Below are 14,081 nucleotides of genomic sequence, written 5' to 3'. Positions count from 1 at the left end.
CGCACCGCTAAAATATATCAATAATATAATAGAAAGTCGGCAGTAAGCCTTCCGCAAATTCAGTAAGTCATCTGCCACACGAGGTAGCGCATATCCGCTGGCTCGGTCGTCATTGTGTCCACCACGTAAAGCTATATTGTTTTGCCGTGGGTCAGCCCTATTCCTGCCGGTGTAGGGTCGGTGTCATCCAATGGCAGTTTCTCTGTCTCCTCCAATCCACTTTTTTCGTTCTTGCAGCCGACCGAACGGGAGTCCTTGTAGGGTCAAAAGGAGGATAAATATGATTAAAAAATGCATCAGCTAACCAGGTCGCGACCAACACGCCTGAAAACCGCCACCATGGCCAAGGGAATTCAGGGGCAAGCATTCAAGCTCGAAGTGCTGAATGATAAATGGAGCGCCCTTCAAGTCAGGCGCACAAACACTCCGCACTTCTGCCCATCCAGCTCCCAAGTAAACGAGGGTAGCAAATCCGTGTCTGTTCTCACACAATGACCGGAGGGGATAAGTTTTGCCTAAAGTCTCGTCATGCAGATCGACCAACGAACCAAATTACTATCATGCCTGAAATTTGTCCCCACGGATAAGGGAAGCGTTCGAGCTAAAAGTGCTGGATAGCAAAGGGAGGAGCAGCATGCCTTGCGACCGTGGACAGGAGTTGGCATTAGCACAGCCTATTACGAATGACCGGAGCAGATAGCTTCTGCCTAAACTCTCATCGTGCAATATTATCCGCCATGCGTAACCATGCTGATAACCCGTATGCTGCACACAACACTACTAGTAAGCATTATCTTTCGCAATAGTATAAGAGCGACTCATCTTCCTCCACCTCAAAGACATTATTCAAGCTCTTCAGCAGATACACAAACAATGCAGTTCTCCTTCCTCGCCGTTATTGTTGCGTTGACAGCGTCTATGTCTGTCAGTGCATGTAGCCAATACAAAGGCCCTTGCAACGTCAACACTGACTGCTGCGCCAATAGAGGGTTGTCCTGCGCTCAAACTCAGGTAGAAATAGTTTGCTTTGTATCCAGGTTGCACTTAATGACTCGCCTTTTTCGCTGTGTAAAATCAGAAACTGGGCAAAGTCTGCCTTAATCATCCCCAGTGAGCAGGCCGATTTGCACGTTAGTAGCGACACATCGGTGAGTCATGTTTCCGCTTTCGTAATGCCAGTGATGTTGATCGAACAATCCGTAGGGCGCTGCTGATTGAAAAATGGCTAGAGGCGATATTGAGTTAAATCAGAATTCACGAGGGAGGCTCATTCGCATCGTGGTTTGGATCTAAGCGTGCGCCACTACCGTGGGAGTATTTAATTACTCACTCAATGCTACACCCAAGCACATCTTTTGTAAGAATTCTGAGATGTATCCGAGTCAATACTGGTACTAGTAGGTGGCCATAACTGAGACTCACCGTGGATCCCAGTGTTCGTGAGACCTCCGACTTTCGTTGAACCAGTTATCACGTGTTTTGTGCATCTATCGCGTCCGAATCTGCAACTTGCATAGTTGTCCATCATAGTATGGACCCTTTCACTCCACGAACGCGTCCAGGAGGCCGCAAGAAGAACCTTGGTTTGTCTGCAAAAGAGTACAGCAAGGTACGAGTCTCCCGGTTGCCCGTCATGTATATACTTATTATGACACAGCTCAAGGGAGATCGTTCTCGATCGTACTTTTTACAGATTAGTCCTTTCGAGACCTAACAGAACGGATGGTGCCCCTCGTCACTCACTACACTGCTATCTCCTCTTTTGTAGAGAGTCGCAGCCACCTCTATTTTAGGCTTGTCAATCTTGCGCTCTGCGCTGCTATCCGGGCATGCTCAAGGTCAATTCTCCCCGTGGCTCAGGCGTCGTCTTACTTACCCCTTGAAAGGACTACCAAACTCTCCTCTCTCAACTCGAACATGCATTCAATACCTTGCCGCAATTTGGTATACAGAAACTATGGTTCTATACCATGACCCTTATTTATCAGCTCATCCTCGAACTGCCTACCACCGATGACGGCGACGCCTCTGCTTCCTCCTCTGCTTCCTCATCTGATCCAGAGTAGGCAGCACGCGATGAAGCACTTAGGCCCGGTGGGGTGAAGCTGGATGCCGTTTTGCCTGACGTGAAGAAGAGCACATCAGATGCACCTATTAATGTGAAAGGTGGGGAAGCGCTGACGGTGATATACGAGCGCATGCAGACTATGTCAGGTGACACCACCGCGGTCAAGGTATACGGCACTCTTCAAACTGCAGCGGGTGGTGCCCTATGTCGAGATGCTCCGAGTATGCACAACTACGGGTCGTCTCGAAGACTCATACGAGGAGCTGTGTGTCAAGGAGAGCAAGTTCATCAGTGAGGTCATTTTGGAAGTGGATTACATGGACAAGTGTTGGTAGAGGCGATATACGGTGAGTTTTGTGTCTGAGATAATTGGGTGATGTGTACTGATGTCGGGATAGCTTCGTGATGGCTCGACCCTTTCTTCGAAGCCCCAGCATACAGGTGTTCCTCTTCCACGTACTGTTGTAGGTCGATTACCCGGTGGCGCTTGTATACCGCCCCTTCTGGAGGGTTGGAAACACAAGTTCTCACTTGCAGGGAGATATCTCAACGTGATATGTGAATGTGGAATCGGAGTGCAACTCGATCAGAAGGATAAAATTCACTGCCCATGGAAGACGAAAAGTGTGTTTCTTCATTGGCTTGAGTCCGCGTATCTTTTTTCATGGGCATTTTCGTGACTCGTGGAAGACGCATATACACACGTGAATCGCACTCTCTTACGTCTCCTGCTGCGAGATCAATGGCCTGTACCTCGGCTGCACTCTCTTAAGCGTTATTTCAGAGCTGAAAAAGCCCGCAAAATGTGTCAGTATTGTTAAGGTACAGAGTTTGCTCGACCTTGCGCTTGAGGGGAAGATGTCGTGTTCCGCGAAGATGTGCGAGCTAGCATCGTGAGCAGCGGATTGTACGAATAGCTACTCAAAGTCATCAGCTCAATTGGCGTGATCGGCGATGAGAAAAGCGATGGCGTGCCAGATGAAGAAGCAAAGAAGAATGACAAGAAGCATATGTTAGGTATGTGCGTGAAAGCTTTGAGCTGTCGTCCTTGCTCATCCCAGACAAGCAATTGATGCCCTTACACTCGACTATGACGTGAAATTCCCGCTTTCGCTCGTCATCTCTCGCAAAACGTTTTTGCGTTACCAGCTCTTCTTCTGTTTTCTCTTACATCTCAAGCATGTAGAACAGTCGCTCGCATTGATGTGGATAGAACAGAAGATAAGTCCCTGGCGGCGTCCTGTACCAGACCACGCCGAGTTGCGCTTTTGAGAGCTCGCATGCTCTCGTTCGTTCAGAAAATACTGGCTTTCACGACATCCGAGGTTCTTGAACCTAACTGGCGGGCGCTAGAGGCGAAATTAGAAGTGTGCGACCTCGGACCCAAACACCCACTGATTGTCGCACCTTTAGGCCTATTCCCGCATGATAGTGACGTGCTCTACATTCGCACTGTATACCTCGTCCTTCACCAAGTCCGCCAATCAAGCGCTCGCAGCAGCAGAGTGACGACGGCGACCAGGCAATGAACAAACGCTGGGAATTCCTGAAGAAGTTTGAGTCTAACTAATTATTTAAAAAAAACATATTTTATTGTCCTTTGGGGTCGAAGACCCTATGTCGGACATAGCCCTTTTCGCGGGGGGCTTACTCCCGCTTATCTATCGTATGTGAGTCTAAATTTAACCACTGCTGAGGGCCACATCGTCTGCGTGCGGGATTTAGAAAGTGAGATTCTGATGCTGCTTGTCTCTAGGTTTAAAGTAATGTTGTTTCATTCACGCGGTTATCGTATTCCCGGCTGACAATTATTTTGTACAAGTTTCATCTGGACTGTGTTGCAGTACTACGCGCCGAGTGAGAATGTGTCGCTGCTTCCTCTTGCAGTGCGGTTGAGTAGCATCAAGGCGATGTCATAGCATCAGCTGCATCGATGAGCGGTAGGGGTCCTGGTGAGTGACAGAGGACAACGCCTAAAAATTCGATTAGGTTTATTGCTTTCTCAGGTCTGTCGTTCTTCTAGTCATGCGCGATATGTGTTGCTACATACTATCACTTAGGATGTGATGCACACGTAGTGTCCCGTAGTAAGATCATTTCAAAAGAAGATGGTTGTTCCTTGATAATATGCTTCGGATGAGAGCAGCTAGCACTGCAGGCTACAATTGACATGTCATCTCTCTCATTTTGAACAGGAACTGAGAGCACTTAAGGTGATAACACACGAGTTGGAGATTGCAATACGCAATATCATCAGATGGTAGCTTAGTGGCAAGAGCGCTGGGTCTATGGGTCTACAGTTAAACTCACAAAGAGTGAGACGATTGGGATTGTATTGAGTAGATTGGCACGCAACATGTCAGAAACAATCAGATAAGGGAATGAAGATGGATGTACAGGGAAGTAACTTGTAGGTAAGGTTGCGGCGATGCCAGACCTGTACGATGGATGACTCTCACGAAAAACTAAGATATACAGACTTGCGTAGAACCCGGCATCAAGTTCAGTACTCAATGAAATAATAGTCTTTGTCCTAGACGTCAAGTCCCTCCGAGTCGCGCTTCCCCTCATCTCTCTTCCTGTATTCCCCGAAGGCATACTAGGCATTGTCAACGGCGTCAAGTCCCTCCGAGTCGCGCTTGTCGTATTCCCCAAAGGCATAGGCATCGTCGATGGCGTCAAGGTCGCGCTTGTCGTATTCCCCGAAGGCATAGGCATCGTCAATGGCGTCAAGGTCGCGCTTCTCGACATCTAACAGCAAGTCACGCTTGTCAACTTCCGCATGGTAAGAGTTATGAATACTCACTGGAACGTTTCGCGATGCCAGTGGTTCCTTCTGTGGGGTACGCTGTGGCAAGAACCACGATGGATGCGAGCACGCCGAAGACAAGAGAAAGCTTCATGCTTGAGTTAAGAGGTGCGACTGGTACTTGTCAATGCATTACATTGGAATCCTCAAGATCACTTTATACCTTTTCGTTACGAGGTCATGACTCTGAAAGGTCACCTGAAGCCTTATCATACACCCAGAACTTTTGCAAGGGATTGTTCTAAGTAGACGGCCGCGGTAAGATTCAGCCGTCAGTCTCATTGAAAAATCACTTAGCGCCCACATTAATCCTAACGGGGCAAGATTATCCAGCCTGAGTTCTCATTTCCGCATGGGTTCAATGCATGAGCAGGTCCTGTGAAGCGTGAAGGTATGTAAGAGGCACAACGCTGGCACATCAGAGAGATATCATTATACATACATAGAACAGGTTTGGAACCAGTTTTCGATAAGCATCGGAAAACATGAACGTAATTCGAACCCGAACCGCCGCAGTCGGGAATGCCGCAACACCATTGGCTGCCAAAAATACACATCAAAGTCAGATGATCGTGTCTATTAATATTCTTGCCGATCCCTGCTATATTAGGACGAGTCGATAACAAGCTTCATGAAAAACATACCTAGTGAGCCTGATTTTTGACTGTACGGTACCCATGAGGTAGTGATCTCGATCCGTACCGTCAAATTCACTAGTATCAACCGAGTTTTCTGGAGTCCTTTCCACGCATCGGCCCACGTTTTCAGGGCTGAACAAAGTCGGCCTCGACTAACGTCACGGTGACACGTCAGGTGGTGGCGGCCATGCACCTCACTCTTCCCGGTCGTTATCGGTACCATCAATGATTGACACTTCACTCTTGCCGTGGGCATATCACATCAAGTTCGGTTCGGTTCCAGGATCCAGTTTCTGATTGCAGGGGGTACATCCTCTGAAAAACGCGGAGAATTGTACCTTAATTACCGCTCTTACTGGAATGGGGAACTCGATACGAAGCATGTGGAGGAGCAGCTTCGAAGAATTTTCATTCCGACCGCCTTGGGCATAAGGGAAATCTGTCAAGGTCAGCTCCATGATTGATCACGGTGACTCGAAACTACTACCGGTGTCCGTGGAAGTAAATTGTAGCCGTGTCAATCCTGATACTAATTAAACTGCCATTAGTGTCCTTTGTGGCTTAGCTATTAGACATCTCAGAATCGAGGCGCGACTCTAACAGCAACACTTGGGACCTCGACTCGGACGCTGAAAGAAGTGCTGATGAACAACCGGCACTAGAAAATACCTGAAATAATTGACCAGCACGACGTTAGAGAACAAGACCCATGTATGACTCGCAAGCAAGCCAGAACAAACATCATATTCCGTGACCAAAATATTCGGTGGTTCCTGCTTGGTTTTAGATTCGTGCTTGAAACTTTCGGAACCATCGAGGCACTTAGGAACCTGATTTTACATGAACATATACAGTGACTCAAAAAGGTAATGCACAGCACGTGCAAATTATATAATCTTCGCCGCTCTCGTCCTCCTGCAGGGATTGCGTCAAGAAAGTATGCTCTATAGAGAGCCATAGGTCCGTAGTAACTAGTCGTATGAAGAAGAATTTATGTACTGCAATATATGAGCTGTAAAAGAGTGATTAAAATGAAGAGTACGGTGCAATTCTTTTTTGGATGTGGTAGGGCTAGGAAAAGAATGGATGTAGTGAGTGCAAATCAAAAGATAATGCCACGAAACTTTCTAATACTTAGTATGTCTTCCTTTAGCATCAAGAAGGGCCTTAACATGCTCTGGCATGCTCTCATATAACTTTGTGATGTACTCCTCCTCAACACGACCCCATTCCTCCACTAAAGCCTCCCATAACTCAGCGCAGTTCCGTGGCAGCGGTGTGCGAGTGCGGATGCGACAATCCAAATAGTCCCAAACGTGCTCAATAATGCTCATATCCGGACTATTTGGGGGCCAGTCCAGTGTATCGACCTTTTTTTTTCCGGAACCATTCTTGTGCAAGTTTCGAAGTGTGCTTGGGATCGTTGTCCTGTTGGAAATAAATGTTCGTTTTGTTGATTTCGAGGTCGCTAAGGGTCCCGAGGAATTCATCCTTGAGAATTTCGACATATAAGGCCGCATCCATATTGCCATCAATGCGGGAAATTCGGCCTAAACCTTCAGCAGCGATGCACCCCCAAACCACGACTCGTCCACCACCATGTTTCACCACCTTTTTTGTATACCGGTGATCAAATTCATCCTCTGGCCTCCTCCAACACCATGAACGACCATCCGATCCAAAAAGATTAAATTTAGACTCGTCCAAGAAGATAACAGCCTTCCAGTTATCTGCTGACCAATCAGCATGGGCTTTGGCCCACTCTAACCGCCTCGCCTTGTGAGCTGCCGTCAAAAGGGGTTTTGTATGGTGAATGTAAGCATTTAAGCCACATGTTTTAAGTCTTGTCCGGATTGTTTGGGCATTGATCTCAGGGGAAATATTTCCTTTGTAGATCAGCAACGTCATGTGCCTCAGTGCGTGCCAAAGCATGGACTGCCATACGAACATCATGTGGCGTGAACTTGCGAGGTCAGCCTGATTTTGCCTTGATATCATAGTAATCTTCAGTTTGAGTGTATCGCTTGATGATACGGAGCACAGTAGTGCGATGTAGGCCAAACTTTTCAGCAATGTCTGCTTCATGTAGACCCGCTGCTTTATCACGACAAATTCGAGCCTTTGTTGTAGGAGTGGAATATCCTGGCATGGATGGCTAGCAGGCAGGAGGTCTTTCAATAGATATATGAGTGTTACGGGGGTGTTTGTGGTGAAGAAAATTGTGGTGGGGGCACACTTTCGTAATGCACACTGTGTCAAAATATAAAATGCACAGCATTGTCCTTACAAAAGTCCGTGTAGTCAATTCAAATATTCATATTATTTTGAAAATTTACATCTCGCCAATAGCCAAGACACGAATCATGATATTGAAATACTCAGAACAGTGATTAATATAATGTTGTTGAAGTACGAGGACGAAAGGTGGTAATTCATGTTTTGTGCATTACCTTTTTGAGTCACTGTATAGACAACCATTATTCATTCATTCCCATGTTATTGATGTACTAACAATACATTAATTCGACTGCCAAGCTTTGAATCATTTCCGTTCTTGCAAGATACTCGTGAATGTATGTGATAGTGAGCAAGCAGCACGAGATTCCTTACACACCAAGGCTCCCCGGATAGAAGGGTAAGGGGAGCTCAATCGTATCGTCGAGGCGAGTAACCTCAGATGAATCGATATGAACAGCGTGCTTGTCAGCCCAGTCCAAGATTTTCTCGTAGTTCCTGCATTGGTGACGGTTGTTGAAATTAGGGTACGGGATATTGTGTCCCTGAACCCAGTCCCATGTTATCATCGTCACGTCGGCATTGCACATGATATTCTGTCTGATCATTTCAATGCAATGGTCTGTAATGCATACGATAAGTAAGAGGTGCATCAATGAAAAAGCACATGTACCAAGATGCATGCGGACTACTTCGGGCTCGTCCTGGAACGAAATATCTGTGTGCCTGTAATACTCGGGCCACGAGGCTTTGCGAAGTAAATTCTACAAAACGTGAGGCAAGAACGACTAGACTTTCGGTGTAGTATAGCTTACCAGACAATGGAGTTGGTGAGGGGCTTCCATAGATACCATAAAATCTCCATCCAATTTAGCTGGATACTTGACCTTGGAAGGTGAATCTACGTCGCCGGCTTTGAGAATTTCCTCAAGCGACATTCGAGTCGGTAGCACTAAGGTTTCATGGGTGTGAACAATTACTAAGTACGATGACGGAAAAAATTGGACGACACACCATCGCCAGCTATCCTGTCCCAAGCGGCATCAAGTTCGGGAGAAGGAGAGCCACGATAGATAGAAGGAAAGTCGAGGGATCCGTTAAACCTTAAAATCACGGGCTCGACAGCAACAATTGCTGGAGCTGTAATGGATTAATAACTGTAGCGTTTGATGTGGTCTGTCCACTCACAGTATACAGGAATGTCGTCACGCAGGTGGGGCGAAGGCGTGCCCATCCACAGTGCGAAAAAGAGCAGCGACGTGCATATCAACGCGCCATGGCTCAACATAGGCCGCATGCGAAGGATATGCGACTTGGGACGAGCATCATCAAATGACTTCTCCTCATCATCACTGTCAAAGGTATTGACACAAAGGTACTGTGAAGAATCCTTGATCATGACTCTCGGAGAACTCTGTTCGCTGAATACGGGGGTTGTAAGGATAGTTGGGAACACGCGAGGGTAGATGCGATACGTACCCCGAGAAGTGTATAAGGATGACACTGAGTCATGAGGCCTAGATTCGACCAGCGTCGCGAATCGATTCAATTCGGTTAAACAAGTTTAACCCCGGATTAATTGCGATCATTGTATATACCGGAAATTTGGAAAGTATCGTCCGTCCCGTCCCACCCGGAGACGGGCCGGACGGGTGGGACAGAACTTTCTAACTTTCTGGTTCCCTCGGATCATTGAGCCTCGATATCGGATACGCAGCCTCCCCAATCATTTTACTTAAAATAGTTCTCATCATTACTTCATCGGGCACTGCAGCTGCTGAAGCGCTCAAATGGTTCCATCAGAAAGCCACTCTAGGTCCTGGCTTCCAACTTGCTCACGAGTACGGCTCGTACTTATTCCAAGTGCATCCCGAGTGTCTTGAAACCCTACTAACTTCAAGTCTTTTTCTTGCCCCAGCTAGTCTAATACCTATGCGGAAGGAATATTTTGCATCGTATTCTCGAGTCGACGACCGTGATGATACGAACCTTCTTGATAGCAATACAGTAACAAGACCTCCTCCAGAATCCCGTCTCCTTCGCTGGTGGCCATGGCTAAGCCATGGGGTGCTGATGTTCATAACATTGGTGTTTTTCGTGCTATGGGTGCGGGCACCGTCGATCGATGACGTAGTTCTGTACTGTACGTGGACGGATAACACCAACGCATAGGACCTTGCTTACTCGTCACAGCTCCAGCGAACGAGGCGATTGAATACGTCGGCATTATAAGATTCAATGGAACTCTGGGCACTCCTTCTATATATCGTGGCCCACCGTCTCCAGAAGTCAACGCGGCTTGGGATAGGATATCTCTTAATGGTTGTACCCTATGCTTCACTTACATCATGGTCATTTATTGACTACCATCTCTCACAGCGCGTCCAATTCGTATGACGCTTGAACAACTTCTCAGAACAGGGGAGAAACCTTCTCCCTCCATGGCTGGGTATCCGGATGAACACGGTGGAGGTTACATGGCGAGTGTAGAAGTCATTCACCAGCTCCATTGCGTAGTAAGCTGTAATCCAGGGAGGCTGGTCTATTTATACTCACTTCCCTGTAGGACATGATTCGCAGAGCCAGCTGGGGTGAAAAAGATATTTCCACAAGTCATGAATTCCTCCCCGAAGTCTTCGGGCGCATTCATCTCGGTAGGTATAGTGTTTCCTGCCCAGCCCACATACTGCTTACTAGTATGTTGTACCTCAGACCATTGTATCGAAATGCTCAGGCAGAACCTTATGTGTCGTGGCGACGTGACAATGCTTACTTACGACTGGGTGAAGGGAGTCAAGGTGCCTCTTCCTAACTTCAACACTCCTCACCGATGCAGAAACTTTGAGAAAATCTTGAATTGGGTTGATGAGCATAGTCCTAAATCCAGGGTGGTCCGCTTGGAGCATAACGTGGACCTGACTTCCCCTCCTTTATTGCAGTCTCTATTTTCTCCCAATAACGGCTCTCGCATAAATCACGATATGACGAGTCTACCTAGGCTACGAGTGTTCTTGAACTTGTTGTAAAGTCGAATGGAAATCCTATCTCTGTTGAATAAATCAATAATGTCATTTGCAAAACAGATGCCACCTGAACGGAGTACAGTATGAAAACCTGTGGCATATATTATTATCCGGCCCGACTTTCTCATCCGGATCTTGTGTGTTTTAACTTTTAAAGACTCGACCCGAGAACCACGGCCGCTTTCGATGACTGACTTTCCAATCACACTCGTCCTTGGTGGAGAATATGCCTTCTTCATATCTTCGCTGTGTGTGAGTGTCCGAGTTCCCTCTCGAGCCGCCATTGCTACACGGTTATACTGATGAGGTGAGTAAATTGGTATGATACTCACAGGCGTTCATAAACTATTCCAGGTCTGCTCTTTTCTATCCCTCAATGGCGTGCACATACACAGTGCATCCAGGCACTGTCGCAGCCACATTTAGATGGAACTGCTTGCTATTCACTCATCCATGTGGCAGCCTTTCAGTGAATCATGGAGCGTTGCTCGTATAATGTGTAAATAGAACGGCCTGTTAATCATTAGGTTCGAACTCGACCGAGTCTTGCTTGCACTTCCGATTTCAACTGCGATTGATGAAGACTCTGGCAAGTTATCATACTCTATCGCAGCGATGTAATGAAACTACAAATTTATATGTGGAATATACTTGGTCCAAGCTACTGTATCGTATGCGCCAGCAGGAAGTGATCGTAAGCTCAAGAACATAAGTACAATTATTGTAACACGTGAAAAAATGTAAAGACACATGCCGAGGATGAAGAGGAAGGCAAAAATTGGTGCCAAAATAGCTTGAATGTTTTGTAGACGGGATGGGACTTCGTCCGATATCAATATGTGGTACTCCAATGATAGTCTGTCCCACAAAATCATCATAGTACCGATGAAAAAAAGAAATAGCGGTGAACATGCCATCCCAGAGGAAGCCACACGCCATAACGTCTGCTCTGTGTGTCTCGGAAACACGAAATTCCAGCCCAGACAATGTATCAGTCCAAACACCATTCCACTAACACATGTGGTGATAGATAAGATCGCAGTCAATCCAGAGGCTGTAGAGCCAGAGTCTATAGGCTGACCGGGGCCAACTAGAAGCTGTTTCAGCGATTGGTGTTCATGTGAACTTGAATGCAAGCAAATCAGAACAAGTTCTGCCAGGAATATTGATGACATACTAGTACTTGTTGGCTAAGCTGTCACCAGGTGGAGGAGCGGTTGCCTCCGAGTCCCAATGAACAATATAAGGACGTCCTATGTCCTTAGGCTTATTCAACCAAAAGCCATAGGAAATGCAGGCCAAAGCAGCTATACCCAGGGTATCGAGTTCAAGCAATGTTACGGGGAGGTTTTGGGCGTAACGAGCGATGAGCTGGATGACAAACCACACCAGCTGAAGAATGGCGATGCATTTCGATAGCATATCACCCTTGCTTCGATCTTCTATGTCCGCCTCCGTGATGTCAGGCATCTTCACAGATCCCTCACGAACAAACCGCAGGAGCTCATTGGGTGTAAGAGTGGCCCGTGGCTCACCATCGACGTAGAGCACGAATCCACCCATACATGCGAAGAAGCCGTGCGTCAGTGTCCACCCTGTGAAGGCATCGGCTTTACGTTAGTTTCTGCCTGACTGAAGAGCCTGAGTATGCAACTGACCATCGCTTAAACTTCTGCTTTTGCCACGTAACATAACTACCAGCTTCTGCGGTATGGCTCGGCAGTAGCTGCGGGGCTGGGCTCGTTGCACACCAAAGGCATCACCGAATTTCTTTGCAGCATGACGAGCACTCAAAAACTCCAATGTGGCGAAGGCGACCACGACTTCAGGGGCGGACACCGCCATAACCATGAGGCATAAACGACGAACGGTAACTAGAATGACCCAATCGTCAACACCCGGAATGTTCGGATGTATGGCAGTCCATGTGCACGCAAACATAGTTAAGCCACAGCTCGAGAGAATGTCCCACAAGGACCTAGTGTTGCAGGATGGAGAGTCGATGGCATCGAGTGCAAGGATATGGGTATCGTTGAGACCTGGCAGTGAGGCGCGAACAAATGGAACGCAGAAGAGGACAGTGCAAAGTAAGAGGATCATCGTGAAGTTGAGGGCATATGCATCTGTTCATTCTGCTCCCTTTTGATGGATGCAGCCGCGGGTATCAATCCATGCATGATTGGGTGACTTCCTGTAAGGTATTACAGATGAAAGACGACAACTTGACGTCGGCTATTTTACAGACAAATATCTGTAAACCGTAAGATATAGAACATGATTTTTTCCTTAATCTGGGCTCTCAGGCTGTCATGGATATCGAAGCTCTAATGCAGTATGCTTTTGCTGATGTAGTTCCAGCGTCTCATGACTCAGTCATGGCGTCTCATGACTGAGTCATGAGACGCTGGAACTACAAGCGGCCCTCGTTAGTGTTCTCATTCTCGGTGCTGAAGAGGCCTGTCTTATGAAAAATCGTGTTCGCAACCTATCGCGGCTGTATCTGTGCCGTCCTCCACTTCTTCCACCGAAGTTGAATCCCCATTAATGATCGACATATGTATGAGTGTCCATCTACGTACAGGCCCTGAAGTGCTGCATTCACTTCTCACCATATTTACAGTGCTTGTCCGATCCGTGTTCGTACTAGTACACAGCCTAACACAGGAAATTGGAATAGTGTGCATCTTCTGTTTGTCTTGTATTGCCTCCGATAATCATTGATCTAACGTTGGTTTTCAGACGCAGTGTGAAGTGTTATCTCACTGTGTCGAGCCTTCACCCCACCTTGTCAAGTCTGATGCAGCCCCTGCACTCTGGAGTCTCTGCCACTACTACCATGTCAAGACTCATTCAGGCTGGGCCACGACAAGCTCTCCACAACATCTGCCCTTTATCCAACTTGTTCGATGCCCTCTCGTTGCCCAATTTGCGCGTGCTGGAAGCTTACTCCAGTTTCAGAACTTACGGAGTGTAACGACCCCATGAGCTGTTGGAGGCATTTTTTGCACGGTCAAAGTGACCCCTGGAGCAACTGGTTTTAGTGGTTGTGTGATGATGACAGACGTGGAGCGAGCGGAATACATTGCCCTCATTTCCTTCCTCGACGTAGTAGTCGATCTCAGACTGTTTCAAGGCTTATACTGTGACAACGCGATTGATTGTGTATTATTCATGCACATGCATCTCACGAGAAACTCCAATCATGAATTCATTCATCGAGCCGAAACATCCTAGAGAAACCAGACTAGTTGTGGAATTGTCTTTAGTTTGTCGCCACAAATTACTAACAAACGCCTTGAAATCTGCCT

General features: G+C 47.1%; 8 protein-coding genes across 8 annotated transcripts; 5 read left to right on the top strand and 3 right to left on the bottom strand.

Moving 5' to 3' along the window:
- The first annotated feature begins 827 nt into the window (after window positions 1–827).
- DFJ58DRAFT_819745 (uncharacterized protein) lies at window positions 828–1,457 on the top strand. Its single transcript, XM_041391929.1, has 2 exons — window positions 828–1,366; window positions 1,423–1,457. The coding sequence occupies exon 1, from the start codon at window positions 874–876 to the stop codon at window positions 1,099–1,101; it is 228 nt and encodes a 75-aa protein (XP_041236747.1). The 5' UTR covers window positions 828–873; the 3' UTR covers window positions 1,102–1,366; window positions 1,423–1,457.
- Window positions 1,335–1,957, top strand: DFJ58DRAFT_819744 (uncharacterized protein). Its single transcript, XM_041391928.1, has 3 exons — window positions 1,335–1,623; window positions 1,658–1,838; window positions 1,887–1,957. Exons 1-2 carry the CDS (start codon window positions 1,532–1,534, stop codon window positions 1,791–1,793), a joined length of 228 nt encoding a protein of 75 aa, XP_041236746.1. The 5' UTR covers window positions 1,335–1,531; the 3' UTR covers window positions 1,794–1,838; window positions 1,887–1,957.
- Window positions 1,884–2,400, top strand: DFJ58DRAFT_819743 (uncharacterized protein; the record flags this gene model as incomplete). The annotated part of the gene is made up of 1 exon (XM_041391927.1): window positions 1,884–2,400. A coding segment is annotated over one exon (183 nt), but the record flags the coding sequence as incomplete, so codon positions are not given.
- Window positions 2,401–2,754: 354 nt separating this feature from the next.
- Window positions 2,755–3,412, top strand: DFJ58DRAFT_819742 (uncharacterized protein). Its single transcript, XM_041391926.1, has 2 exons — window positions 2,755–3,085; window positions 3,135–3,412. Exons 1-2 carry the CDS (start codon window positions 3,079–3,081, stop codon window positions 3,338–3,340), a joined length of 213 nt encoding a protein of 70 aa, XP_041236744.1. The 5' UTR covers window positions 2,755–3,078; the 3' UTR covers window positions 3,341–3,412.
- A 1,255-nt stretch (window positions 3,413–4,667) lies between these two features.
- DFJ58DRAFT_735256 (uncharacterized protein) lies at window positions 4,668–4,971 on the bottom strand (the record flags this gene model as incomplete). Its single annotated transcript, XM_041386602.1, has 2 exons — window positions 4,668–4,819; window positions 4,875–4,971. The coding sequence occupies 2 exons, from the start codon at window positions 4,969–4,971 to the stop codon at window positions 4,668–4,670; spliced, it is 249 nt and encodes an 82-aa protein (XP_041236743.1).
- A 3,150-nt stretch (window positions 4,972–8,121) lies between these two features.
- DFJ58DRAFT_917795 (uncharacterized protein) lies at window positions 8,122–9,334 on the bottom strand (the record flags this gene model as incomplete). The annotated part of the gene is made up of 6 exons (XM_041395548.1): window positions 9,230–9,334; window positions 8,939–9,171; window positions 8,765–8,890; window positions 8,566–8,702; window positions 8,424–8,514; window positions 8,122–8,372 (listed from the first exon to the last, which is right to left on the bottom strand). Exons 2-6 carry the CDS (start codon window positions 9,147–9,149, stop codon window positions 8,122–8,124), a joined length of 816 nt encoding a protein of 271 aa, XP_041236742.1. The 5' UTR covers window positions 9,150–9,171; window positions 9,230–9,334.
- Window positions 9,335–9,715: 381 nt separating this feature from the next.
- Window positions 9,716–10,830, top strand: DFJ58DRAFT_819732 (uncharacterized protein; the record flags this gene model as incomplete). The annotated part of the gene is given in 6 exon segments (XM_041391925.1): window positions 9,716–9,893; window positions 9,944–10,072; window positions 10,130–10,266; window positions 10,317–10,404; window positions 10,463–10,755; window positions 10,771–10,830. Coding segments are annotated over 5 exon segments (643 nt in total), but the record flags the coding sequence as incomplete, so codon positions are not given.
- Window positions 10,831–11,383: 553 nt separating this feature from the next.
- DFJ58DRAFT_908543 (uncharacterized protein) lies at window positions 11,384–13,064 on the bottom strand. Its single transcript, XM_041395112.1, has 3 exons — window positions 12,432–13,064; window positions 11,951–12,368; window positions 11,384–11,898 (listed from the first exon to the last, which is right to left on the bottom strand). The coding sequence occupies exons 1-3, from the start codon at window positions 12,871–12,873 to the stop codon at window positions 11,400–11,402; spliced, it is 1,359 nt and encodes a 452-aa protein (XP_041236740.1). The 5' UTR covers window positions 12,874–13,064; the 3' UTR covers window positions 11,384–11,399.
- Between the last annotated feature and the right edge of the window lie 1,017 nt (window positions 13,065–14,081).

The sequence above is a fragment of the Suillus subalutaceus genome, assembly GCF_016647625.1.
Source record: "Suillus subalutaceus strain FC151 chromosome Unknown DFJ58scaffold_206, whole genome shotgun sequence".
NCBI classification, from domain to species: Eukaryota; Fungi; Basidiomycota; class Agaricomycetes; order Boletales; family Suillaceae; genus Suillus; species Suillus subalutaceus.
This window is presented reverse-complemented; position numbering and strand designations above follow the sequence as displayed.